This window comes from Capricornis sumatraensis, chromosome 6, assembly GCF_032405125.1.
Source record: "Capricornis sumatraensis isolate serow.1 chromosome 6, serow.2, whole genome shotgun sequence".
Classification (NCBI taxonomy): Eukaryota; Metazoa; Chordata; class Mammalia; order Artiodactyla; family Bovidae; genus Capricornis; species Capricornis sumatraensis.
This window is the reverse complement of record NC_091074.1, coordinates 72,970,771-72,997,753: the sequence shown is the minus strand read 5'-3', so window position 1 is coordinate 72,997,753 and position 26,983 is coordinate 72,970,771. Positions and strand designations below refer to the sequence as shown.

Below are 26,983 nucleotides of genomic sequence, written 5' to 3'. Positions count from 1 at the left end.
ATAGTGTATTTTTACCTCTTCCAAGGCATTGCAAAGACATTAGAATGCTTACATGCAGTCATTAACCTTCTGCTTACTTCCCTTCCCCCAGTTTATATGTTGTTGTTTTTATTTTATGTATTTTGTGTCAAACCCCACAAGGCATAGTTGTTGTTTTGTATAGTCAGTGGTCATTTTAATTTTAAAAAAATTTTATGGCGGTATAGTTGACCTAACTGTACATACCTAAAACATACAAATTAAGTTTTGCTCTATGTGTACACCCATGAAACTGTCAGCACTCATCCGAGTATATATCCTCTGGTACTGTTGTTTCTACCGTCTGATCTCCTAGAAAATTAAAGACAGTATTGCAATTCTGTTTTGTTTTGTAACTGCTAGGAATGGAGGTCGTGCTAGAGAATTTTCATGGTTTTTGTGCTGCTATTTTAAAATTCCTTAATTTTAGAACTCAGTTAAAAACATTTTTTTTCACCTGTCTTAAGCTACTTATGCTCTCTCAGGTTCCCGTCAGTCTAAAAGTGTAGCGCACCTTTAACATTCTCATACTTGTGACTAGTATGGCTGTTGAGCTTCACTAGGACTTCCTGGTGACTCAGCAGTAAAGAATCCCCCTGCCAATGCAGGAGGTGTGGGTTTGATCCCTGGGTCAGGAAGATCCCCTGGAGAAGAAAATGGCAACACACTCCATTTTTCTTTCCTGAGAAATCCCATGGACAGAGAAACCATGGCAGGTAGTAATCCGTGGGGGTCACAAAAAGAGATGGACACGACTTAGGAATTAAGACAAGTGTCTAGAAACCATTGATTTCTCCTAGTAGCTACCTCTTAGAAGTAACAGCAGAAAAATTTCAAGGCTTTTCCATTCTGATTCAGTCTGTATCTTAGTAATTGTGATTCCTAAAAGTGAGATCAGCATACATTTTTACTCAGTTTCTTATTTTGAAACTCTGAATACTAATTTTAATGATTTGTGTGAGAATATACCCTTAGGTCATAGTAAAGGGATATATATATATATATATATATTTTTTTTTTGGTGTATACTCTGAGTTTTGCTTTTAATTGTATTAGCTTACAGAAAATTTTCATATGTGAGATTATAAATACTTCTTCTAGCCATGAATCTAAGTTTTAGCCTTTAAGAGTGATTTAAATTTAATTTTCTTTTACTAAATACTGTAAGATCCTTACAATATAAAGTAATTTGAATGACTATTTTCAAAATTGGAATTTTGCACATTGCAATTTTTTTTCTAGACGGCATCTACAATAATATGACATTTATTAAGAATTTATTCTTTTATGCATTTGAGTTGTCTCACTTAGTCCTTAAAATAACTCTGTGTGGTAGAAATTATTATCCCTATATAACAGATAAGAAATAAGGCATGGGGAGTTGATGCACCTTGCAAATTCAACGGCCAGTAAAATAGCTTTGAGGTTTAAACCAGGCAGTATACATCTGGAACCTAGCCTCTTAACCAATATGAACCTTGTCATGATTAGTTTCTTTTTTCTAATGTTGGAAAAGAATTATATGAACCAAAATGTTCTCCCTAAATAACTGTAAGATTTTTACAGCTGGGCTAAAGGGCCCACTGAGACCAAGTTAGAAGGTAAAGTTAATTTTTGTTTTCGTTCTTTTAGCTGATATAGCCCAGAGATATAGGATAAGCAAATACCCAACCCTCAAGTTGTTTCGTAATGGGATGATGATGAAGAGAGAATACAGGGGTCAGCGATCAGTGAAAGCACTTGCAGATTACATCAGGCAACAAAAAAGTGACCCCATTCAAGAACTTCATGACTTGGCAGAAATCACTACTCCTGATGTAAGTCATTGACTTTTGCTGGATCAAATGAGCATACCCTGCTTGATTCATGTAAACAGATTCTTAGGAAACCAAAGAATCTATAGACATTTTCTTATAGTTCACTGCAGTGGATTTTGATGTATACATATACATAACAAGTTGAATTTTTCTTGAGTTAATTCTCAAGGGGAATGCTAATGTTTTACTGAGCCTTTGAATAAAATATATAAAGCAATAAAGTTGCACTAATTCAATTTAATTGAGGGCAAAGGGTAGCCTGAATTACGAAGAAATAGAAGTTAATGTCAGGCACACACAACCACAGTTTCCTTTTTCTGCTTAGTGGCAACCCTCAGGGTCTCTGCTCTCACTACTCCTGTAGCAGCAGTTTGTATAAATTTTAGTATCCTCTGACCTAACCACCCTTAATGATACATTAACAAGGTCTTTTTCTTTGTACACCAAGAAGTGTTTTAAAAGCAAACGAAAACATTAAGTTTGGGCTTCAGATTGTCATTGCAACTTGATTCTTACCCTGCTTACAAATGAACAGGTTAGCCAATTCATTTCATGGATGCTGTTAGAAGACAAAAGGCTCCTGGTCAGAGACAACAGTTTTCTTGCTCACATCACAGCAAACAGTGTGAGCATGGTTGCATTTGTTTCCTTGTCCCCCAAGTCCTGGAGGTGAAAGAGGGCCAGATGGATCCCTGCTCATGCAGGGGGTTGTGACAGGAGAACTCTAGGCTTGGGAAATATCTGTCTCAGACCCAGCAGTAAGCCTGCTCTCTGTCCTGGAGGGAGACATCACCTCATACTTGAGCCTTGCTCCCTATAAGCACAACCTTGAGAGATGACCTGGATCAAGAATGGTCAGACTCTTGGATCTTGGGTATACCTAAATGTTTAAAAGTGTGAGAGACCCATGATGGAGTCTCTGCCAACAGCCACACATTACAAATTAATGTATTATTTTAACACACCTTAGAATTAGTCATCTTATTTAGGAAAAAAACTGTCACCAATTAAACAGTTATTATTTCTTGAAATTTTAAAATAAAGTGTTATTAGGAAATTATTACATTAGATGATAGTTCAGACTGTTTTAAACCTAATGTAATCTTTAATAGTTTTGGATTAGGTGTTAAAAGCTGGTTACACTTCATTTGGAGATAACTGAACAGCAGCTAGGTAAATGAAATAAAATGTTTTTTAAAGAACTACATATGTTTATAAAGTAATTACATACTTTATTTTACAGCGCAGCAAAAGAAATATCATTGGATATTTTGAGCAGAAGGATTCAGAAAACTACAGAGTTTTTGAAAGAGTAGCAAATATTTTGCATGATGATTGTGCCTTCCTAGCTGCATTTGGGTAAGTAGCCTAATTGGTACAGTGTGTTGGTGGTTGGGTCAGCTCAGCTGCCATGTTAAATTCTTGTTGTGTGTGGTGGTTTTTTTGAAGATGACCTCTCATAAAGATTATGTCAGTCCTTTTAAAGTCACTGACAGGTTTTTATGCCTATCTCTGACCTCTCTTTTTAGGAATTTAAAAGTCTGTTAATTATTCTTTCTGTACTATATTTTTCAAAATGTACATAAGAGGAAAAGGATGGACCAGCTTTTCTTCTGTCTTTTCCCTACCTCAGAGGAACATGCTCATTCCACAGCTAACTTCTCCACTAGCATCCCTACAGTTGTCCCTTCAAAATCCTCTGCGGCTTTGATCCATCAGTTGTCCTTGCTTTCTCATGTTTTCAGTCTGACCCTTTTCATGAACTGTTCCTTTTCCAAAAGCATGATTCTCTCATTCCTAATCTGTCTCTTCTGTCTCTTGAACTATTAACTCAACTCTTTCTTTTCATTCTTAAATTTTTTTCAAAGATTAGTTATGCTTGACTACCCTGAATTTCTCATACTCTAATGGTTCAAATATGTTAACCTCCTGAAAACTTTTACCTCCAGTACCCTAAAGAAATCTCTCTTTACAGTCACAAAGTGACTTCTTAATTAGCAAATCCAGTGGTCTTTTTTCCAATCTTAGTTCTCTACAATTTCTCTGAAGGATGTGACCCTGAGCTACCCTGTCCTTCTTCTGCTATGTCTGTACTTTACCTTGAATCTCCCTGGTTTGATCCTTACATTTCTGATTTCCCTGGCTTTATCTTCTTTTTTTTTTCTTTCTCTTTCAAAATAGAATCATTCTTATGGTTCTGTCCTTGAGTCTTTTCTCACTGAAAATTATCTCCACCATCCTTTGATGTTTTGCAATACTATCTGTTTTCTTTGACCTGTAACTGATAAGATTCAATTGCAGTACCTTGACTAGTACAATTGTAGTCTTGAGTAGAGCCCAGATTTCGGGCATAGTATTTCCTCTCCAGTTTGTGACCTTTTCCCTCATTTTAAATGCTTCTGTAGGTTTTGTATGTGTGTTCTATTGTAAACATTATCAGTGTTTTATGAGGATGGTTGTACAGAGTAAATAATGAAGGAACATCTCCCTTACGTTTTCTGCATTACTGTTTCCAGCCATGCAGGCCCCTCACTATTCCTCTAACACTGCAAGCACACTTCATAGCAGAGCGTTTATCCTTATTGTCTCTATCCGAAGGGCTTTGTCCAGATATCACCTCAGTTACTAGAAACAATCTGGGGTCAAAAACAGCCATTTACTGCCAAAACTTCTAATCCAAAGATAACAATACTCAATCACAAAAACAGCTAACTAAAATGTCCCTTAAAAAAAAAATCTGCCTTGTACTAAACTTTTCCTTCAGATGTATGCTTTTCTTGGTGTTGCATCATCTTATAAGTAGGAAAGATGGAAAGGTATGTATTTCAAGTTATAGTTCATATGTTGCAAAACAACTAGCATATTTCCTAAGCATGCTTGCTCAGTCATGTCTGAATCTTTGTGACTCCATGGACTGTAACCAGCCAGGCTCCTCTGTCCATGGGATTTCCCAGGCAAGAATACTGGAGTAGGTTGCCATTTCTTATTCCAGGGGATCTTCCCAACCCAGGGATCAAACCTGCATCTCTTGCATCTCTTTGGCAGGCAGATTCTTTACCACTGTGCCACCTGGGATACTTTGGACATATTACTGCTATTATTTTTCTTAAAAAATATTATCACTGTTTCTCTCTTTCTGTTAGGGTTGTTTCAAAACCAGAAAGATACAGTGGAGACAACATAGTCTATAAGCCTCCAGGGGTAAGTTGCTATTTCTTAGTATGTATAATTTAAAATGTAAATATATGTATACTATAATTTATAGTTTTGTACATGTTAATATTCACAGATTCATACAGTTTTAGTATTGGAAGGAACCTTAAGACATCATTTTGTCCTAATCCAAACCTTTTAAAGTAAAGATGAAAACACAAGCCTAAAGTCACACAGGCACTTAGTGGCAGAGCTGGGACTAGAGACCGCCTGACCCCCAGGCCTTTCCCACTTCTATTTCACCTTCAGTCTGGGACTCACGTTCAAAACAATGCTTCAGAGGTCTGTGGTCATCACTCGAGCTTGAATGAGACTAGCCAAACTCCCATGTCTCCTGGTGTATAAGTTCACCTGGTACTTGGCAGATACTAAGGAGCACTAGGTTGTTTTTAACCCTTGGCTAAGAAGTTAAGTGTATCTAAACTTAGAAGTAGCTGTTTAGACCCAGGTGATGGTAACCACAAATAAGAAAGACAAAACTCACAATTATTACCCCAAATTGACCTAACAGTCTGAAAAAGCTGGCTTAAAACTCAGCATTCAAAAAGCTAAGATCATGGCATCTGGTCCCACCACTTCATGGCAAATAGATGGGGGAAAGCTGGAAGCAGTGACAGATTTTCCTTTCTTGGGCTCCAAAATCACTGAAGACAGTGACTGTAGCCATGAAATTAAAAGACACTTGCTCCTTGGAAGAAAAACTGTGACAAACCTAGAAAATGTACTAAAAAGCAGAGACATCATTTTGCCAACAAAGGTCCGTATAGTCAGAGCTGTGGTCTTTCCAGTAGTCATATGTGGGTGTGAGATTTGGACCATAAAGAAGGCTGAGTGCTGAAGAATTAATATTTTGAATTGTGGTGCTAGAGACAACTCTTGAGAGTCCCTTGGACAGCAAGGAGATCAAACCAGTCAATCCTAAAGGAAATCAGTTCTGACTACTTATTGGAAGGACTGACGCTGAAGCGAAGCTCCAATGCTTTGGCCACGTAATGCAAAGAGCCGACTCATTGAAGACCCTGATGCTGGGAAAAATTGACGACAGAGGATGAAATGGTTTGATAGCATCACTGACTCACTGGACATGAACTTGAGCGAACTCTGAGAGATAGTGAAGGACAGGGATGTCTGGCATGTTGCAGTCCACAGGGGTCACAAAAAGATGGACACAACTTAGTGACTGAACAACAAAATACATATATACAATACAGGTTTATATAGATATGTATGTATGTATAACTGAGTTACTTTGCTATACAGAAGAAATTAACACAACATTGTAAATGAACTATGTGTGTGAAAGTCACTCAGTTGTGTCCAACTCTTTGTGACCCCATGGACTATACAGTCCATGGAATTCTCCAGGCCAGAATACTGGAGTGGGTAGCCTATCCCTTCTCCAGTGGATCTTCCCAACCCAGGAATTGAACCAAGGTCTCCAGTTATCAGGGAAGCCCATAAATCAACTGTACTTCACTAAAATAATACAATCAGCTACCTTCCTAGGTATAAAACTCTGGGAAAGTTTGTGAGCTTCTCTGTGCTTTAGTTTGTTCATTAGTAAAAACAGCCATGATAATACTAGTACCTGCTTTATGGGGATGTTTTGAGGATTAATTGAGTCAACACATACAAGGTGCTTAAAACACATACAAGGTGATAAAACAATGCTTGGTCACAGTAGTTGGCTTAGGTAATGTTAGCAGTTTATCATCATTTTAGGCACTTCATAGGTACTGATTTTGAGTGAATGTGGAAACAGATAACAGCAGTTAATTTTAGTTTAGATTTATATAGTATCATGTATTTTTCAACGCTTTTTCACTGGAAGTCTCCAAATTGTCTTCTGACATTTTTGAAGGGAGAGATAGCTCAATTAAATCATTAGGATAATTCTTTTCCCAACACCTGCCGGCTATTGATGAAGATACTGATAAGCATTTACTTGATGCAAATCCAAGGGAAAGCGGAAGGCTTAGGCATCACAGATTAGATAATCAGGTCCCTCATAATCATAGTTAGCAGCTTATTACCATCAGTAGTCCTCTTTCTCAGAAGTTCCATGATTTTTTGCTTCTTTTATATCCCGTGTAGATTTTCTAAGCTCATAGATGGCTTTAAGAATGCAGTTTTGCTAGCACAGGTTAGATGTTTACTTTTTTCTTTGTTTTTGTAACAGCATTCTGCTCCAGATATGGTGTACTTGGGATCTATGACAAATTTTGATGGGACTTACAATTGGATTCAAGATAAATGCGTTCCTCTTGTCAGAGAAATAACATTCGAAAATGGAGAGGTATGGCTTTCTAGTGTATGTTGCTATTTTTAATAAAGATTTCCGAAAGAGCAAGCTGCTTCTACCCATCTTGCTGTTTTAACACAGAACTTACTGTTACAGTGAACATGTCATAGCTCTTTCCATAATACAGGCCAGTGGGCCACTTCTGCTGTCCCACATCCCACTGTTGTATTTCCTGCAGTAGCAGTGTTTCATGACCACCTTGAACACGAGTTTGAAGGTGATTCTGATCCCACCCTTGATTGAAGATTCTTATTTAAGGAGATTGCTTTAGAAGCAATGTTCTGCAGATTTTAGTTAGAATTGATTATATACAGTGAATAATCCTTTGCTTTGAAAATGTTTTTCTGATTCCTCTCCTAAAAGAATGAACCTGTGTTCTCTTTCCATTGTAAATAATGAAAGCAATTATTATTACCATGTAACTGTCCTCAGTGATCCCATGTGCCTGAAATAAAGCCTATCTCCAGTTCTTAACAACTCCCATAAAAACCTAGGAGGTTGGAGGAGCAAATACAAAGAGCTGTGTCTGTTTTTAAAAAGACATCTCTGTTTTTTACTGTATTTGAAACATAGCTTTCATTTCATTTTACTCCTTCACTTTCAAAAGCCACAGCCTTAGAATGCAATTTAAAAAAAAAATTTTTTTTTACCTTAAAACTTTCAATATGGATATATGCTTCAAAAGAATAAGTACATAGCTCAGGTATTAATATACAACTCAAGAAATTATGACAGAATAAACACTCTCATATAATTCCCACCAAGTCAGAGGTTGGCAATTCTGTAAAAAGTCAGTGAGTATTTTAAGGCTTTGCAGCTCATACAGTCTGTGTTGCAGCTATTCAACTTGCAGCCTTAGACAGTACATAAATAAGTGTCGTTGTGTTGCAGTAAAGCTTGCTTGCTTGGTTATTGTCTTAGTTTTATCCTTTCTACTTTCTCTGTTCCCTGGGCTTCAGGTATGTTTATCTGAATTAATTAACATTTTTATTGTAACAGCTCATTTAGACCTTAGAGACTCAGAAAGATCTAGTAACCTGTCATTATTCACTGCTTTGGCAGTTCTTACAGGGTTAGTTTCAAAACAGTTTAAAGGTACAGACCTGGAAAATCTTGAACAATTAAACAGAGGTCTGTCCTTCCACCCCCAACCCTGCCTCTCATCTATAGTAGTCGGCACATTTAATGAAATTCTTTAGACGTGTTACATTTCATAACCAATTACCCACAAATCCTTTAAAATATAAGGAAAGATTTGTTAACCTGTAAATCTGGTTGTCTTGCTCTCTTTTTCCTGAATTCTTGACTACCTACTTGTAAAGAATATATTGGTACAGATGTGGACATGGGTACATTGGAAGCTCTAGTAGGTTAAACTATCAGCTACTATGTTAATGTGTGTAAATTAGTTTAGCAAACTAATTCATATTTTCAAACTACTAATCTATTACTTCTCTCTTTAACAACTGTCAGTTCACCTATATTTGTAGGATTTCTTTTAACAAAAAATTTAGTTTAGTTACAAAATTAGTAATTTTATTACTAATAAAGTAATATATTTTTTCTACTTTTAACTTCTTAGCTCTTAAATTTTCTAAAAAGTAACATGCCACATGTGAGGCACTGAGAAAATGTTCTGAGAGTTCAGAACAGATTCAAGGTATTTTTGTGTGTGTATATGCACAAGGTATATATATAAACATACACATATAAGTGGAAGTATTTGTTAATAATGTTGATAAATTGTATATTGATTGAAAACTGGCTATATTATGGTGTTTTTGTCTTTTGCTCTGTATCACACTTTTCAGCTGTTGGTAGGTCTCATGTAAGTGGAGTGGTTTTTGCAATAAACCTTAGAATAAATGTAAGTTTGCAAACCAGTTAGATTTACTTATTGCTGTACACTCAGTTTTTCATTGTTATCTGTGAAGAGTGTTTATCCTCTCATTAGTCAGCTCGTTTTTTAAATACCATGGCTTCATCCAGTACTAGGTCACAGGTCAGCCAAGTGGTTACCTTAAGGCAGGTCAGTTCCCAAGGTACAGGACACAGGGGGCCATTCTCAGTGGCTCCTTCTTCCACTGAGGCATTTATTTACACCATTGGTCTCTTTTTCCTGGAATGTTGCAGCTGCTTTATGTTACATGGGCTGAGGTTAAATTGTTCCTACCTAGAAAATAGCTAGAGCTGAATGGAGAGGCCTGATAATTCTCATTGAATACTTCTCTATACAGGAACTGACAGAAGAAGGACTGCCTTTTCTCATACTCTTCCACATGAAAGAAGATACAGAAAGTTTAGAAATATTCCAGAATGAAGTAGCCCGACAATTAATAAGTGAAAAAGGTAGACAGATGGTGTTTATATCCTTCTTTTCTCTTTTTCTTTTTACTTTCCCCCTGTCCATTACATTAATATTGACATAAGTATATTTGGATTAAAAACTTAAGTTATTTTAACTCAACTCCTAAAATTACATGAAAATATGGGGAAGGGAGGTATGAGTAGAGATAATGCAAAGCAGTAGCTTTAAACAAAACACACCATTTTTTTAGCTTTTTAAAATCAAGTACCATGAAAAGTGGGATCATGGGTGGACAGTGTGTTTTAGGCACTTTCTTCCAGCACCTTGATGCTTGTCTAGTCCTTTTCTAATAGTTCCAGAGATATTGCTGAGAGGACTTTCACAGCCTGATTAACATTTACTGTATTTCTAAATGAAAGTAAGTTGAGTAGTTCTCTGCAAACTTCTCCAAAGCATCAAAAGGGAATTTGCATTATCACCACTGGAGAAGAAAGTCAAACAAAATAGACTGAAGGTTTTATATAGAGCCATGCCCATTTCAGTCTCTGTAAATATTTTGGGAATTGTAGTAGATTAAAAATCAACCAGTAGGGACTGGAAGGGCATCCTTGATGAAATGAAGATGTTCCCATGAGAACAGACCAGGATAATCTCCAGGGCAAACAACTGCCCAGAAAAATTTAAAATTCACTATTGCATTTCTAAAGAAATTATACTCTCTGCCTTAAAAATTAAAATCCTACCTCTTTAAGTGTTGTAATATTTAGGTTTTAGTCTTTGTAGTCTGTATCACTCTAAAGCATGTTGGGAAGTTTTTAGTATATCACTTTTTATGAACTTGCAAACTTATGAAAATATAATAAAGAATATTCTAATCTACCTCTCCAAATTCTATTTCTTTTTAAGGTACAATAAACTTTTTACATGCTGACTGTGACAAATTTAGACATCCTCTTCTGCACATACAGAAAACTCCAGCAGATTGCCCTGTAATAGCTATCGACAGCTTTAGGCATATGTATGTGTTTGGAGACTTCAGGGATGTATTGTAAGTATTCATTTTGGTTTTTTAAAATTACTGATCTGTGTCTCAAAAATGAACTTAAAATGATTGTTTGGATATTTTAAATAATCCTATGTTGAAACAGTAATGCTGTGTTATTTGGAAGGAAGAGTTTTGTTTTGTTTTGTTTTGTTTAAACTCCAGAGTGTAGTATGAATGACTGTGGGGAATTTCCCTGGTGGTTCCATGGTTAGGACTTGGTGCTTTCACTGCTGTGGCCCTAGGTTCAATTCCTGGTCAGGGAACTAAGATCCCATGAGCTGAGCAGCAAAACCAAGGAAAAAAAGAAAATGTTAAATGACGATGAGAATTATGATATATCTCTATAGAAATGCCAGAATTAGATAATCTTAAATGCTTGGGAATTAATTTCTGAAAGAAAAATTTTGACCTATGAGAAATTTGTTTTGAATTGAATTTAGTCTTTGTCAGCACATCAAGGGAGTAAGTAGATTAAAGAAAATGAATAATATTGGTGTTCATTTGTGACTGTGTGTCAAGAATGTTAGTGGTATTTAAGACCAGAAGATGGCTATGACAAAGCATTTATAAAGGCATACAGCCAACTATTAATTCAAAATAGACCTTTTTCTTTTCAAAATTAATTTAAATATCACCCATTTTAATGTTTAAAGATTAAATTTCACAGTTTGAGGGTGATTTGAAGTCCTATTGCAGAATGGACTACCTCACTCACTTCTAAATATTTTAATAGAGATATGGTTGTTTGATAGAAGAAGATTCTCAGTCCTCACATAGAGGAGGTCTCCATTTGGGGTCCTCACTCAGGCAAGTCATGGGGTCGCAGAGTCGGACACGACAAAGCGACTTTCACTTTCAGGCAAGTCACTTCTGTTTACTTGTTCTTTTACACTTAACATGTGGTTGGTGGTACAGCCTCCCTAATGAGATTGTTATAAAAATGAATGAGAGATGATGATTGTGTTATGAACCATTAAGTACTTAAAAACATTAGTTGTTTTTATTTTACCTCAGCAATCCCCCTCCTGTTTACTCATATTCAGCCCACAGTGTCTGTACTTGTTCCTCCCAGCATCGCCTTTCTCCAAGCCCCATCTCCTCTCCTCCATGAAAAACTTCTCCAGAACATTAGGTCCTACCTTAGGCGTTAACATCTCCAGAAATCTTGAATCAGTGCCCCTCTGCTGAACGCTGTCAGAGCACTTACCACATTATAAAACCCAATTGCCTATTCCCAGCTTATCTCCTTTTTCTACCTGGTTGTGAGTTCTTGGACTGAACTGGGGATCCAGTCTTAGTAAACTTTTTATATTATATATAAACCATTGGTTTTATTTTATATATAAACCAGTGGTTTATATTTTACAACTGTCATATAGAAGACCCAGATAAATATTCAGTGAGTTAATATGCTAAGTGGTATTCTTCTGAGTGTAGGTAAAGTGAAAACATCTAAATTGCTGAGCATTGTGTGAGCATTGACTGTTGTGCTAGACAGAAATGTCTTAGCTGGTTGCATATCCTTTTCCTCTTACTTCATTGGCTTGCCTCCAGAGGCTGTAAACTCTAGCTAAAAGAACAGACCTTTTAGGAGAGGGGGCAGCTGTTGTAGTGGTTGAGTTTACTTCAAGAGCTTCCAGGCAGTGACAGTGTTTGGTATTAAAATGCTGCCCTCTTCATGGGTTATTTGCATGAAGTTTTATATTTTCCTACCTGTGGTAGTGGGCAAATCTTGGGTTGATTATCTACCTCTTCCTTTCACTGTAAATTTCCAGCCCTAATTATGAAGTTTCAAGTTAGCCAAAGTCAAGAGGATGCTGACTCAGGTTAGGTTTACGAGTCAGAAACCAAACTATGCCCAACTTTGGCTTTTATTCCCAGGAACATTGTTACACATGAAGGGAAACCTGTGACAAATTTCACCATGGCTATCTTTTACGTTTTCTCCTCCAGTTCTGAAGTCAGATTTAAAACACTCTAGCCTTTCCAATCCCATCTTGGTGTCTGTTAGAGTACCCAAACTAAGATCAGCGGTCATATTATTTATCACATGACCCAATCCCCCTATCCTCCAGCCACAGTTCACTGGACCAAGAGATGGGCATGTTACCAACAAAAGCTAATTTATCAGCTGGAAGCACTCTCTCTGCTTGTGCCCTGGTGCAAAAAGACAGAGTCAGTAAAATTCCCCAAAGAAACATGGAAATGGGAAATGATTCTTTCCCATCCTGCAAGTGTTGAGTCCTGTGAGCAGGGAGGGAGATAAGAGAAGTGATTATATTTGAAGCTCTGAAACAAATTACTTTTAATTTCTCCCTTAGGTGCCTGATTTCCCCTCCTAGGCACTGTTTCCTCTAATATTTTTTTAATTATAAGGAGGCACATGCTGTGTGAGCTACAAACTGAGCCTATGTGAATAGATGTTAGTGTTAAAAAATAAAAGACATGCAGCAAAGTGAATCTGACACATTTAATGGCTTGTGTAATTGTTATTGTGCTGCATGGTAATTAAGGCTTAAATGATAAGCCGTTTCCATAAATTACTGTAATTACTATTACTTTTACTTAGTAACTCAGCAATTCTGGAGTCAGCTGGTAGAAGTATGTGGTGGTAAGGAGAGGGAAAGCAGATTTATGATGCAGTCTCCTCCCATGCTAAAGGCAGGCACTGCAGCATGGTGTGGGGAGCTGCTAACCAGTATTCTGTTCGTCCCTTATTTCAGAGAACCTGAGGTTTAGGGATGTAACATAACCAGCAAGGCCACACCACTAATCACTGGCAGGGCTAGAAGTCATGTCAGAGTATATTGAACCCCCAAACCTCAAGCTCGTAACACTTGATACCAAAACAGTTACATTTTCAGTACATACAAAGGCAGCCTAAGCGTGAATGTGAAAGATGTTTGAAGAGGCACTGTTTGTTAATACCTGAAACTGAATCACACATCTCTGAATCCTTAGTTGTTTTATATCTATCTATCTATCTATCTATCTGTTGTTTGACCAGATTGATTTCTTGCCAAATGTAAAGATTTTATATGGAGGTAGAATAGGGGGAAGTTTTGAAGCCTAAGCACATAGAGATAGGCCTAGGAAATGTTCACCAGCCCTGAGAGAAGAGAATAAATGATGGGGTCTAGTGTAAAGACTGTTGAAGGGCTTTCTGGAGAAACTTACCTTCTAAAATTTGTGGCCTGCAAATCCCCACCATCTGTTCCTTTGCTCAGGGGTTCTTAGGTAAGCTCCCACCAGAGCCCCAGTGACGGGAAAAAGCAGCAGGATGTCAGATCACTCCTAGGGAAATGAACAAGTTACTCTAAGGCTAAGGAGTTCCCCAATTCTGAGATCTAGGTCATTTATTTCAAATCACTGCATCACTGAAAATTATGATCATAATTCCTTAAACTACTCAGGGGGCATGGTTGTGAGGAGAGGAGAGAGGCAACATGAAACTGAAACTACAGGGGTGGGTATCTCCCTAATTTAGCAGTTTGGTTGCTGCCATGATGAACTAGCCTGTCTCCTTCAACTTAGAGGGAACAAACCAGGAACTGAATGAGATGATAAAGAACTTAGAGGATAGGTAAAAGAAATGTTTACCCTTGTAACCTTGACAACCTGGTTTCATTCTTCATTATCTAGGGGTTCTTTTTTTTTTTAACCCAAGTCAGGCTTTTGACTGAAAAAAAAAATGGTGCTGCAAAATCTTTTATGTGTGTGTATAGTTTTATTTATGGCTGTGCTGGGTCTTCATTGCTGTGCCAGCTTTTGTCCAGTTATGGTGAGCGGGGACTGCTCTTCATTGCAGTGCACAGGCTTCCCATTGCAGTGGTTTCTCTTGTTGTGAAGCGTGGACTTTAGGATGTAAGGGCTTCAGTAGTTGCAGCACACGGGCTCCGTAGTTGTGGCTCATGGACTCTAGAGCACAGGCTCAGTTATTGTCGCATATACGGGCTTAGTTGCTTCAAGGGATGTGGGATCTTGGACCAGGGATCTAACCCATGTCTCCTGCGCTGGCAGGCAGATTCTTTACCCTGAGAATCTTTTTAAAAGGCCAGTATTTAGTTTTCATCATCTCTTGCTATACTAAGTGCTTTGTGGTGGCATTAGTAGATGTTCATTAAATGCTTTTAATTTGCTTTTAGTTTCATCACTTGTTATAAGATTAAGAGTTTGACTATTCTGAATGTATATATCTGGAATATATCCTAATATTTATCAGTTACTCATCTGCCCTATTCTCTACCTCTCCTGTTCATCTCTGTAGTTTTAATTCTCTGAATGTGTCTCTCTTATCAGCCACTGGGCTGATACATATACAGTGGTCCAGGCCCCTAAATACCATTTTTATATTCCTGTAACATACTTTTTGTACACCTGATCTTGAGATGTAGTATTTATAAGTACTTTTACTTTTCAGATCATTCCAATGTATTTTTACCTTATTTGGTTTTGCCAGCAAAACAGACATCAAGCACTGACAGAGCCAGGCACTGTACTAGCCCTACTTTATACTTTTATATGTGTTTTCAGTTAATCTATAACAAGCTTAGAAGGTAGATACTATTTCTACTTTACAATCAAGAAGTTAAGCTCTGCAAGATTTAGAAACTTCACTAAAGTGGAGTCACTAAAGAGGCAAGGAATACAGTGGTTATGTGCACAGACTCTGGACCCAGTCTGTTATCTATTAGTTATATCACCCTGGGCAGTTTCCTAAGACCTTTATGCCTCTGTTTCCTCATCATGAAACAGGAATGATAATAATTTTACCTAGTTAACAGAGTTCTTCTGAGTATTAAATGAATATGTATAACTCTTAGAACAGTGTCTGATACATGGCTAGTGTTTAGAAGGCTAGCTATGATTATTCAGTTCAGTCGCTCAGTCGTGTGATTATTATAGGCACTAATATATTTGGATTTAAATCCAAGTCTGTGACTATAAAAACAATACAGTTAGATAAATAAAGAAGTTGTTCTCACTTCACATATCAGAAAGCTGAAGCTCAAAGAAGTAACTAAAATGACAAGATATAGTGTTTTTACACTGTAATACATTGAATGAGTTCAAACTGTTGTATAAGTTGAGTTAAAAAGTAGTAAACAATACTAGGAAATTGAATCCAGCAATTAGTGAAAAAAGAATAATATATCAACAACCAAGTGGGCTTTATCCCAAGTATGCAAGGCTGGTACATTTAGTCATTAGTGAAGTTGCTCAGTCATGTCCAACTCTTTGCGACCTCATGGACTGTAGTCTACCAGGCTCCTCCGTCCATGGGCTTTTCCAAGCAAGAATACTGGAGTGGGTTGCCATTTCCTTCCAGCTTTCAAAAATCAATGAGTAATTTGGCATATACTGATTACATCAACATACACAAGAAGCATTTGACAAAATTCAATATCAGTCATGACAAAAATGCTTAAGAAACCAGGAATATATGGAAACTTCCTCAATCTTATAAAGGACATTTACAGAGAACCTACAGCTAATATCATATTTAATGGTAAAAGACTGAATGCTTTCCTCTTAACATCAAGCACCAGGCAAAAATGTCTGCTCTCTATGTATCTGTTAAACATATAATTTGTCCCTTATTTCTGATTATAAAAATATTTTCTTTGTGGATAATTCTTAAAGTTGATAAAATGCCAAAGAATAAAAATCACCTATAAATCCACAAAAGAGATCTAAATATATGTATGTGTTATAAAATTGGAACCATTGCTAAGTGGCTAAGTCACTTCAGTTGTGTCCTACTCTGTGTGACCCCATAGACAGCAGCCCACCAGGCTCCCCCGTCCCTGGGATTTTCCAGGCAAGAACACTGGAGTGGGTTGCCATTTCCCTCTCCAGTGCATGAAAGTGAAAAGTGAAAGGGAAGTTGCTCAGTCATGTCCAACTCCTCGGGACCCCACGGACTGCAGCCTACCATAGGATTTGCCAGGCAAGAGCACTGGAGTGGGGTGCCATCGCCTTCTCCAAATTGGAACCATGCTATTTTATAAATTTTCTTTTTAACTTATCCACACATTATAAATATCTTCCCATTCATCGGTATTTTTCCATTATTTCTAGTGGCCAGATAGCTTGCCTTTGAATGGATTGTTTCATGATTTGTCTAAATAACCTCTGTTGTTTGAAATCCAGGTTTTTCCCATGAAAAAATAACACTGCTACTAATGGGACTTTGCTTGATTCATCCTCATTAACATCCTTGTAGTTTTGATGCTATGGAACACTTTCCCCATCATGATTTTCCCTTTGTTGGTAGAGGGGAAATGGCTCTTTCATTGTCTTTTACTGATTGTGCTTCTTGTTTTTGACCTTTTGTCAAAAGTCATAGTGCTGTGCTATCCAATATGATAGTTAATAGCCCTATATGGATACTTAAGTTTACATTAATTTAAATGATATAAATTAAAAATTTAGTTTCTCACTTACTCTAAACCCATTTCAAGTGTTCAGTTGCCACATGCAGGTAATGGTTCCTGTATTTGACAGGACAGATACACAGTATTTTTTGGTCATCACACAAGTTCTGTTGGATAGTTCTGCTGTTAAGTATTTGCAGTTTCAAGGAACAAAATAACTCACCCGGTGAAGCTCAAAACCAAGGGGTTTATGCTGAAAAACTATTAAGAAAATGACAAGGAATGGAACTGCTTGAGGGGAACTAGGCTGAACCACTGCAAGTGCTGGGCAGCTGATCTCTTCTTCCCTTCCTCTGGGGCCCAGGAGCTCTTCTCTGGGCTCTCACTTCACATCTGCCCCCTCCTCCTCTCTGTAGAGCAGCTTTTCCTTTGCCCTGCTCTAACTTCTGCCTGGACGTGGTTCTGATTTACCATGATGGGACTTAGTCTGAACTCTCTATGACTTTTTAACTCTCATCATATCATCTGATTGTATTCCTTAAACCCCTTGGCCTACATTCTGTAGACATCTGATTGGCTCAACCCACATAGATCAATTCCTTCTCCACTCCAAATTATATGTCCCCCATTTTTTTTTCCAGCTTAACAGAGGTATACTTGACATATGGAGCAAATGGAACTCTCATACATTGCTAGTGGGACTGCAAAATGATACAGCCACTCTGGAAAACAATTTGGCAGTTTCTTAAAAAGTCAAACATACACCATGCATATAACCTAGTATTTTACCTAGAGAAATAAACTTATATTCACACAAAAACCTAGGCCCAGACATTTGTGGTAGCATTGTTTACAATCACCAAAGTCTTGAAAGAACCAGTGTCTTTCAGTGGGTGAATGAATAAACCAGTTGTGGTAAATCCACTCAATGGAATGCTATTCAGTGAATAAAAGAACATACATTTTTATGCATGCAACAAAGGGGATAAATCTCAAATGCAGGGTGTTAGGTAAAAGAAGCCAGTCTCACAATTTCACATCCATGACATTCTGGAAAAGACAAATTATGGGAATAGATCAGATCAGCAAGAGTTAAAGCGAAGAGGAAGATAGGAGTGAGTGTTGGAATTGTTCTATTTCCTGTTTGTATAGGTGATAACAAGATGCTACATGCTTATGTTAAAACTCATATAACTTAAGCCTAAAAAATGAATTCTATTGTATGTAAATTTTTTAATAAAAATACTTCTCACCTCATATGCACTTGTTAAAGCTCGTTTAAATGATACACTTATGTTTTGTGCATTTCACCATGTCTAAATTTTGTATCACCTAAAAATAAATACTGTAAGCAAACAAAAAAATGGAGGATGAAAGAGAAACACTTAGGGGTTCTAATTAGAAAAAGTATACCCTAAGTATGAAAATTTAATTGAATTTATTATAGTAAGGGTTATTTATCTTCCTTTTTAGCAAATAACTGTGTTGCCTGTTTTCTTGACAATGTATTGTTGATTCACTGATTGTTACCTAATAACTGGATAATTTCTAGCCACAAGCTAGGTAAGAGCTCTTTGTCATCTGTTTTTCTACCACATCAATTCAGATTCATCCTCTCTCTCTTGTCTTTGCTTTTACTCACAGTTCTCCCACATGTTGACAAAGGGGAAAAAAATCAAGTAGGGGAAAAATCTGTTTGGAGTGTAGTCTATGAATCTGTTACACTTAAGATTTAATTGTAAATTATTTCTTGACTAGCAGAAGCAATTCACATTGTATTGGTGTGACCATCTTTGAACATTTTTAAATAACAAACTAGCAAGGGCTTTATCTTAAACATTATAGATTTGCAATTCTTTGAATATATTTGAGTACTTTGCTGTGGGTGACAATAGATGATGTCAGATTAAATTGATATCCTCTCAGTGTTTCTGTCTGGTGCATGTGCAGTTTCTTCTGTACCAGAGACCCTTTCAGAGGCATTCTGTCAATACAGCTACCTGACAGCCATTTGTATTTGTAAACTGTGCATTTGGCACCTGCTGGCCTCTGTTGCATTGGAGCTAGTGGGGAGCCGAAATGGGTGTACAATGAAGTTATTGGCTGTTAATCTCAGTGGGAGTTATTGAAGAGAAGAAACAGCACTTGCAGGACCTCAGGAGAGGATAAAAAGAAAAACTGGTAATATTAACACAAGCCAGGTATGCTACCAAAACAGTCATTTAAAAAATCAGTTCTACTGAAGGAAACAAAATGTTTGTAGACCTGCATTTTATTCCATGCAATAGATTGGGGGGAGGGGGAGAAACAGGTTTCTATTTAAAAATATAATGAATTTTAATTGATCTCAGTAGAGGCCAGATCTCTACCAGGATCTCAGCAGAGGACAAACAATTCATATGAGCAGAAATAGAAATTAAAACAATGGAAAAAATGCTTAATTTCTGAAGAGATGGAAATCAAAATGCTGGTGTCTTTTACTTATCAAATTAGCAAAATGGATTTTAGTATTAAAGACAAAAGTGCTGGCAAGACCTCAGAGAACAAACAGGTAGACAGGCAGTAGTCAATACTGATGTTCTGTAACCATAATTTGCCCACTTTGTTTTAAGTTCTTACACATTAACTCATCACTCCTTCTTTATCAGATACAACTCAGGGAAATAATTGTGAAGGAAAAGGCTGGTACTATGTAAATCTGCTTAGATTTATACTGGTCTGTTTTGCTGCAGTGCATGTTTCTGTCCTGCAGATGTGCTCATACCATAATTGGTAATTACAGGAATGTCATCAAATATACAGTGAGTTATATGGTTGGAGGGCACCACCGACTCAATGGACATATGAGTTTGAGCAAGCTCCGGGAGTTGGTGATGGACAGGGAAGCCTGGTGTGCTGCTGTCCTTGGGGTCACAAAGAGTTGGACACGACTGAGCGACTGAACTGAACTGATGTTGGTTCACTTTATTTTCCTCAGAATAGTTTGAAGCCACTAAGGAAAGCTTTTTCACCATAAAAGACAATGCCTTTGTGTTTGTGATGTATGAAGACTTTTTTTTTTTTTTTTTTTAAGGCCACTGGCCTTGAGAAGTGCTTTGCTTTTCACAGTGTTAAGGTAGCCGATGAAACTGCCTGTGTGGTTTAAGTTGTGAAGAAAGTTCTCCCTCTAAGAAAAAACATGAAAGAGCTATACCCTGGTTTAGATTATTTTGATAAAGTTTGTTATGCTGGCAGTGAATGCCCTATATCTCAAAAAAGACTGCTAAGCTTCAGGTTAAGGTGTCGTCTGGCTGACACAGAGATCAAATGCTGGAGGAGGCTGAAGGGCACTAATATTTTTTAGGCTCTTAGTAGGAATCTGGTTACAAACCTATGTAACAAGCTATGACTTGTAACCAGTTTATTTTTTTTCTATTTCATAGTCTTTGTCTCATTTCCTTTGTCATGAACGTGTAGAATGGTGGAGAAGCCTTACATATTTGGAAGCACCATGTCATTCTGAAGTGCTCACATCAGTCTCTGTTTTCTGTGTGATTCTCTTTATTTCCCATGGCTTAAAATTCTGCCTTCCAAATACTTTGCCAAATGGATGTGGAGCTTTGTAATATAATCTTCCTTCAGTTAATTCAGGACAGACCTACATAGTTTTAAGTGATTAGTCCCTACATTATTTTTCCCTTGAGCTTCTATTATTTTTAGTGTAATTTTGCAGAACATAAGATTTTGCAGCTCTATATATTAAGGAAAATTTATGAATGCCCAACATAAGGGAATAAGCCTTAGGACACCATCTTGATTCTGAAGCATTTGTTCCAGTAAGCGTAGAAAATTTTCTGTAAAACAAGTGCAAGCATTGGAACACACAGTTGAGTACTAGACATGATGATTTACAACTGTGTGAAAATGTTTGAGATGTACCTGGACTGTTTGTTACTAGTTATGGTGAGTTGGTGGGATTGTAGCTAAATTTTTTTTTAATTGTTTTTAATGTTGTGAAGTTGGTAAAATAGAAATAAGTCCATCTAAATAGTTTAAGCTAAATTTTTGTTTTACTTTGGTTTTAGAATTCCTGGAAAACTCAAGCAGTTTGTATTTGACTTACATTCTGGAAAACTACACAGAGAATTCCATCATGGTCCTGACCCAACTGATACTGCCCCAGGAGAGGTAGGACTCTTGTTTGTTTCTCAGTGGGAAGTCTTTTTTTTCTTTTTCAATTAGTCTTGAAAAGACTCTGAAGCTCTTGCATAAGCTTGAGTTTCCAGTCCTGAATATGTTTGTAAAAAAATTCTAAACCAACTAGATAATATACAAATTATGTTCATTTAAAAATTTTAAACCTTCAGAAAAGTTGTAAGAATATTACAATATACTTCCTTGATCATATAAACAAAGTTGTCTGGTAAGTCCTTGGTGGAAAATGGCCATAAAAGGGTTAAATACAGTTAGCTTCATATAGAAGAGGTAGGAATTAGAAGCAGGTAGACTAGCAAAGAAATCAGTGGATTTCATTAATTGCTTAAGCCTTCCTCTGTGGCTGAGTGATCACCACACTATAAAGAAAATAATGATTTGATATCTTACGAGCCTTCATCACCACAGTATTCATAATGCTCAAAACTTACAGTTTAATGCAGCTTTTCCGTTTGAGATATAGAATGCTTGACAACTGTTTACCAATACAATTTAATATTTGCTTGATATACAGATAGGTATTTTTAACCTGAGAATTTTCTTCTGTTCTAAGTTACCTTGTAAATTCTGTATAAGTACCTACTTTGTTAAACACCCCTAAATTTGCATTTTGATGCATTATTGATTTATATCATGTCTGTTACCATTATACTGAGAGGGAATGATATATACCAGAGATGATATATACCAAAACCCTTACTGCATATGCCCAGAACGTCAATACACTGTTTTTGCCAAAAGAACCACCAAAGAAAAATAAAAACTAAGTGAATTTTTAACAGTCAAATTAAGTTCAGAGTTACCAGTTACTTTTGGGAATCTGACAACATGCTTTTTTCCTTACAGTCTGAGATCAGATTTTCTTTGATAATTAAGCAACTATAGATGTAGGAAAACTTTGTTGGCAGTAACCCAAAGTAGGCCTGCTTAGTATTTTATCAGAGTAAGAAAAGATGTGGCTTGCCATTATTGTATTATCCTGATTTGTTTCAATTTCTATATTAGATACTCAACTTCTTGTATTTATTTATCTTTGCATACTAATACATAGTAGGCACCAAATACATGTTCATTTCATAGTAGTATAGCTTCAGATTAATTAAACCAAACATATCTCAGCAAAAAATAACAAATGTATTGGGGAAAGGGAATGTGACTAAGTATAAAAAGTAAAGTGTGGATATATTGCTTCCCATGTGCCATTTTATTTATATATATATATATATATATATATATAGTGTACTACATGTACTATGTGCCTGTGTAAACTACAGGGAATATTAAAACAATGATAATCACGTTTACTCTTGAGGAGCTCACAATGTAAAGGATAGACTGCACCGTCCCTTTGAAATTCTTCTACGTCACTCTTATATTTCCACTGGATATTTTTACGTACTGTTGGTATACAAGTAAAATACTACAGAAATTTCTTGAGAGTATTGAAGTGTTTTTCTTCCTTACGTCAACTAGGTTTTTGTAACTGCTGACGTCCAGATCTCTGTCTGCAGAATTGTTGTTCAGTTGCTAAGTTGTGTCCAACTCTTTTGCAATGCCATGGACTGCTGCCTGCCAGGCTACAGGTGCCTTTAATAATCTTAGCAGTCATTTGTAAAATGGAAGGGTTTTGGCCAGCTTAGGATTTTACTGCCTCTACAGAATATTCTAGGAAAGCACCCAGGTGTCAAGGTGTTTTGCTTCTCCACCACACCTCAGTAACTGTCATCAGATCAACGGTTAATGGCTCTGTGGTAGCCCTGCCTTGGAGAATCTGAGTAAGGGCATTTGAAACAGGGAAAGCAAGATTTCAAACTCAACTCTTGTCTGTCTTTGGCATATAGTAGCTATAGTTTATTGATTATTAATAAATAATTATAGGGCAATTACCATGCATCTAATACTCCTATTAAAATTAACTATAAAATATATTGATATAAAAATGTTTTATTCTTTCCCATGTAGGAAGTCCAGGATGTAGCAAGCAGTCCTCCTGAGAGCTCCTTCCAGAAACTAGCACCCAGTGAATATAGGTATACTCTATTGAGGGATCGAGATGAGCTTTAAAAACTTGGAAAAACAATTTGCAAGCCTTTCAAACAGCAGCATCAACTTACATGGTGGAAATAGTAAACCTATATTTTCATAATTCTATGTGTATTTTTATTTTGAATAAACTGAAAGAAGTTTTGGGTTTTTTAATTTTTTCTCTCCCCGACTCAAAATGTATTATCATTTAATATAGCCTCTTTTAAAAAAATCTGCTAGGGTTAAAAATAAATAAATAAAAATCAGAGGCCTACCTTTACTTTAAATCTGTCCTGTAAAATTTTTATACATCAAGTGAAAGGTGAGACTGCCAGATATATACCATTAACTTGCACTACTAGGCTAGGGAGGACTTAGGGGTGTTTCCTGTGTAGTATGTGTTTTTCATTCTTTTCTCTATATATGATCAACTCTGTTGGTATTTTTAGTTCTCACATTTCTCAAAGCTAAAGGGGTATACATTCTGGATGGCTGGGGGGAGGGGGAATAAATTAAAATTTTCACACTGTGTACTGTGTTTTACTGATTAGTTGGATATTGCTTATGAAAATTCCATAGTGGTATTTTTTGGATTCTTAATGTGCAACTTAAACATAGTATGAAGAGGAGGAGAGCCATAAGCCAGAACATTTGGCAGGAATTGTCCTTATAAATTAAGAAAAAAAAAGAAAAGTGTTATTAAATTTCTATGTGTTTGTCTAACAAAGTGGCATATGGGTGGCATTTAAAACTTTGAATTATACCTAAATCTGAGGAAAAGGAGATGCTAGTGGAACAGATTACCAGTATTGAACTAGATGACTTTTAAGGCTCCTCCTATCATGACACTTTTAAATTTCCAAAGAGAAAAACCAGCAGAGAAAATGTATTTCAGTAATTCTGACCTTCTTCCATCATGTAGTCTTGTTCTAGTTGTATAGATCAAAAGCAAAGACAGTAAGGCATATTTCTTTCTTCATTGTGAAACTGTTAAGGAGGACCCTATGTCCTCTAGATTCCCTGATTTCCTAGGCCTGCAGCGTTCAGTCAAATGGGTCCCTGTGCCAGGCCTCAGTACTGCCAGGGAGCAAAACCAGAGGGAGAAGACCCTCGGTGTCATATCAGGAAGCCCAATGCCAGAGGACAGGTTCAAAATTGGCTTTCCTCTGGGCCTGGGTTGGTGCTATAGGCCAAGAGTCATTTTATACTTGGAGTCTAAGTCAGTCCCAGTTTGGGGAAAGATTATTTTTAAGCTTAAAAGGCTGACATGTGCCATTATATGTAGTATGTAATATATGTAACATCTTTCAATTCTTTTAAAGTAAATATTTATAATAGATATTTAATGATTGTTATTTTTTAAAATCAGTCTAAAATTCTTTGTTATGCATGACTTGCCCATCATTTCATTTAGACTAATAAATGTTAGTAAGGTAGTATGGGGCATGTTTAATAGAAAATGCTAGAAAAGCAGGACAGCGCTTCCTCAAGTTTGGGCCTTAGTTCTGTTCTCTCCATTGCTTTTAATCAGTAACTTTGAAATCAGAGCTACAGTCTTCAAGTCAGAAGATGGACCAAATGTGAGGTGTCAGAATGAAAACTTAGAAACATTAAACAAGCAAGCATACAAAACCAAAAGCAGCATCTGCAATTGACTGGAATAAATTTGTAATCCTTTAATTGACTTTTAAAAAAATAGTAAACAGAAGATTACACTTAAGAATTGGGTTGCATAGAATTGGTTTGAGAGTAGTCATGATAAAGGCCCTGAAGAACACATCTTCAGTGTGATCTAAGATAACACAGTGTGATCTAAGTGGCTTGTTAAAGTGGATTTGAGGCTTTATTTAGCATTTATGCATATGGGGGCTTATTAGACTGTAGCCCTGCCACTGTCACTGTCTTCTCCAGAGTGTGAAGCCACTGAGGGCATGCAAGGATACTAAATTTTATGCCTGTATCGGGACAATAAACATCAATAAATGTTTACTGAATGAATGAGATATGCAGTGACGTTGGGTAATTTTTATACCTGAAATGCTCAGCACTCATCAGGATTTGTTGCCCAGTTTTGTAAAGTCACTAACAAGCTCAAGTGCAAAACAGCAGAAATGCATTAGAGAAAGTAAGTTCTTGCCACAGGGCTAGTGCAGGGTTGGGGTGGGGAGGAGGCCTGTGGCTAGGACAATGGGAAAGTAAGTTGGAGCTGACTGTGTAGGGCCTTGTATGCCAATCTAAGGAAGAGATTTTTACTGTATCTTATAGCCAGACCCATCAACAAGTTTAAGCAAGTCAGTATGTTCATAACACTGTAGCAGAGGTCTCAAGATAATTAAATGAGTTCAGTGGAGGAGAAAGAAAGGCAGAGCTAAGATAGGGACAGCAGAGATGGAGAGAAACAAATACAAGAGGTCCCATAGGCATTTGTCACCAGCTGGATATAGAGAGAGAACTTCAGGAATCTAGAACTTAAAATTTAGACTTCTCCTCTGAACCTCAGTGAATCAGGATATCCAATCTACTTCAGGCCTCAGGCTCCTCAGCTGTGAAAGAAAGGATGCTAGACTAGACTGAAGAACAGAGTCAAGTTGCAAAACCAAAATTAAAAGCAGGCCCTACTGCTTGTCAGCCCACTACCTTCTCCAGTTGTTGTTGTTGTTTTTTAATAGTTACAGTAGTGAGGGGGACGATAAAAGGGTGAACTTACTTTAGATGAAATTCTGAACATTTTTTAAAAGTTAAATGAACCTAGAGAAGAAGGCAGAGAATGGGTGACTAAAGCATCTCATGGAGAGCTCTCTGATGAAGTCAACTTGTCAAAGATTACATACAAAAGAAGGAAAAACTGGCATGATAAGGCCCGAAAAGAGCAAAGTGAAATATAAAAAACAGTGTTAGATATGTTAAAGCTCAGAATGAGCTTAAATGTGCAGAAAACACTAACACTGCCAAAAAATATTTTAAAACCTGAATCACAGCAAAAAGAAAAACAGATAAAGGAGTATACTGGATCAACAATCAGGAAAAACAGAGTAACTCACTTTTTATTTTTTTCTCTGACAAAGAGACCTAGTTTGCTTGGACAAAAAAATGACATAAGCAAAACCGCAAAAATAGGAAGTAAAAATGTTGCCACCTTGAATAGTTTTAGGGCTCTTAGGCCCAAACTCCAGTATCACAGACAGCTGCTGGATGTACCAAATGCTTTCTGTCAGCAACTGCTGGGAATTTTTAAGAAACCATGGAGATCATAAGGTAACAGAAGACTAGAAATGGACAAACATTCTTCCAGTTTTCAAAACCATGAGTTAGTACTTTATAGTTGTGGGGATGATTAAACAGCTGTAAAGAATAATCAGTTTTAAGCCCAATATTTAAAGACCCTGAAGACAGTAAGTTGTTTTAGAACTTAAATTGTCTTATGCTGATTATAAACTTTTGTGTGTTCATTTAAAACAGATTGGATAGGGCTGCTGCTTGGCAACTGTTTTTTAGCTGTGTTTGAATTTTTGTATGTATTTCCAAGTAATAAAACTATATTTCTAAAATACTTCTATATTTGAGACTACTTATTTGTCATGAATATTTGACTCAAAATTCAGATGACCAGAGTCACAAGATGTTCCAGTTTTACAGTTATTTTTTAGATTATTTAATTGTACCTGACTCAGCATGGGAAGCTGT

General features: G+C 36.7%; 1 protein-coding gene across 2 annotated transcripts in view; it reads left to right on the top strand.

Moving 5' to 3' along the window:
* Positions 1–23,693, top strand: part of ERP44 (endoplasmic reticulum protein 44) — an 89,150-nt gene extending 65,457 nt beyond the window's left edge. Inside the window, exons 5-12 of one of the 2 annotated variants that reach the window (XM_068974218.1) lie at positions 1,651–1,835; positions 3,079–3,194; positions 4,979–5,036; positions 7,228–7,344; positions 9,588–9,699; positions 10,565–10,706; positions 21,145–21,247; positions 23,237–23,693. In XM_068974218.1, the coding sequence (XP_068830319.1) occupies positions 1,651–1,835; positions 3,079–3,194; positions 4,979–5,036; positions 7,228–7,344; positions 9,588–9,699; positions 10,565–10,706; positions 21,145–21,247; positions 23,237–23,338 (935 nt within the window). In that variant the 3' untranslated portion in view covers positions 23,339–23,693. The remainder of the gene's footprint in view (positions 1–1,650; positions 1,836–3,078; positions 3,195–4,978; positions 5,037–7,227; positions 7,345–9,587; positions 9,700–10,564; positions 10,707–21,144; positions 21,248–23,236) is intronic. The other variant, XM_068974219.1, reaches the window with a different exon arrangement.
* Positions 23,694–26,983: the final 3,290 nt, after the last annotated feature.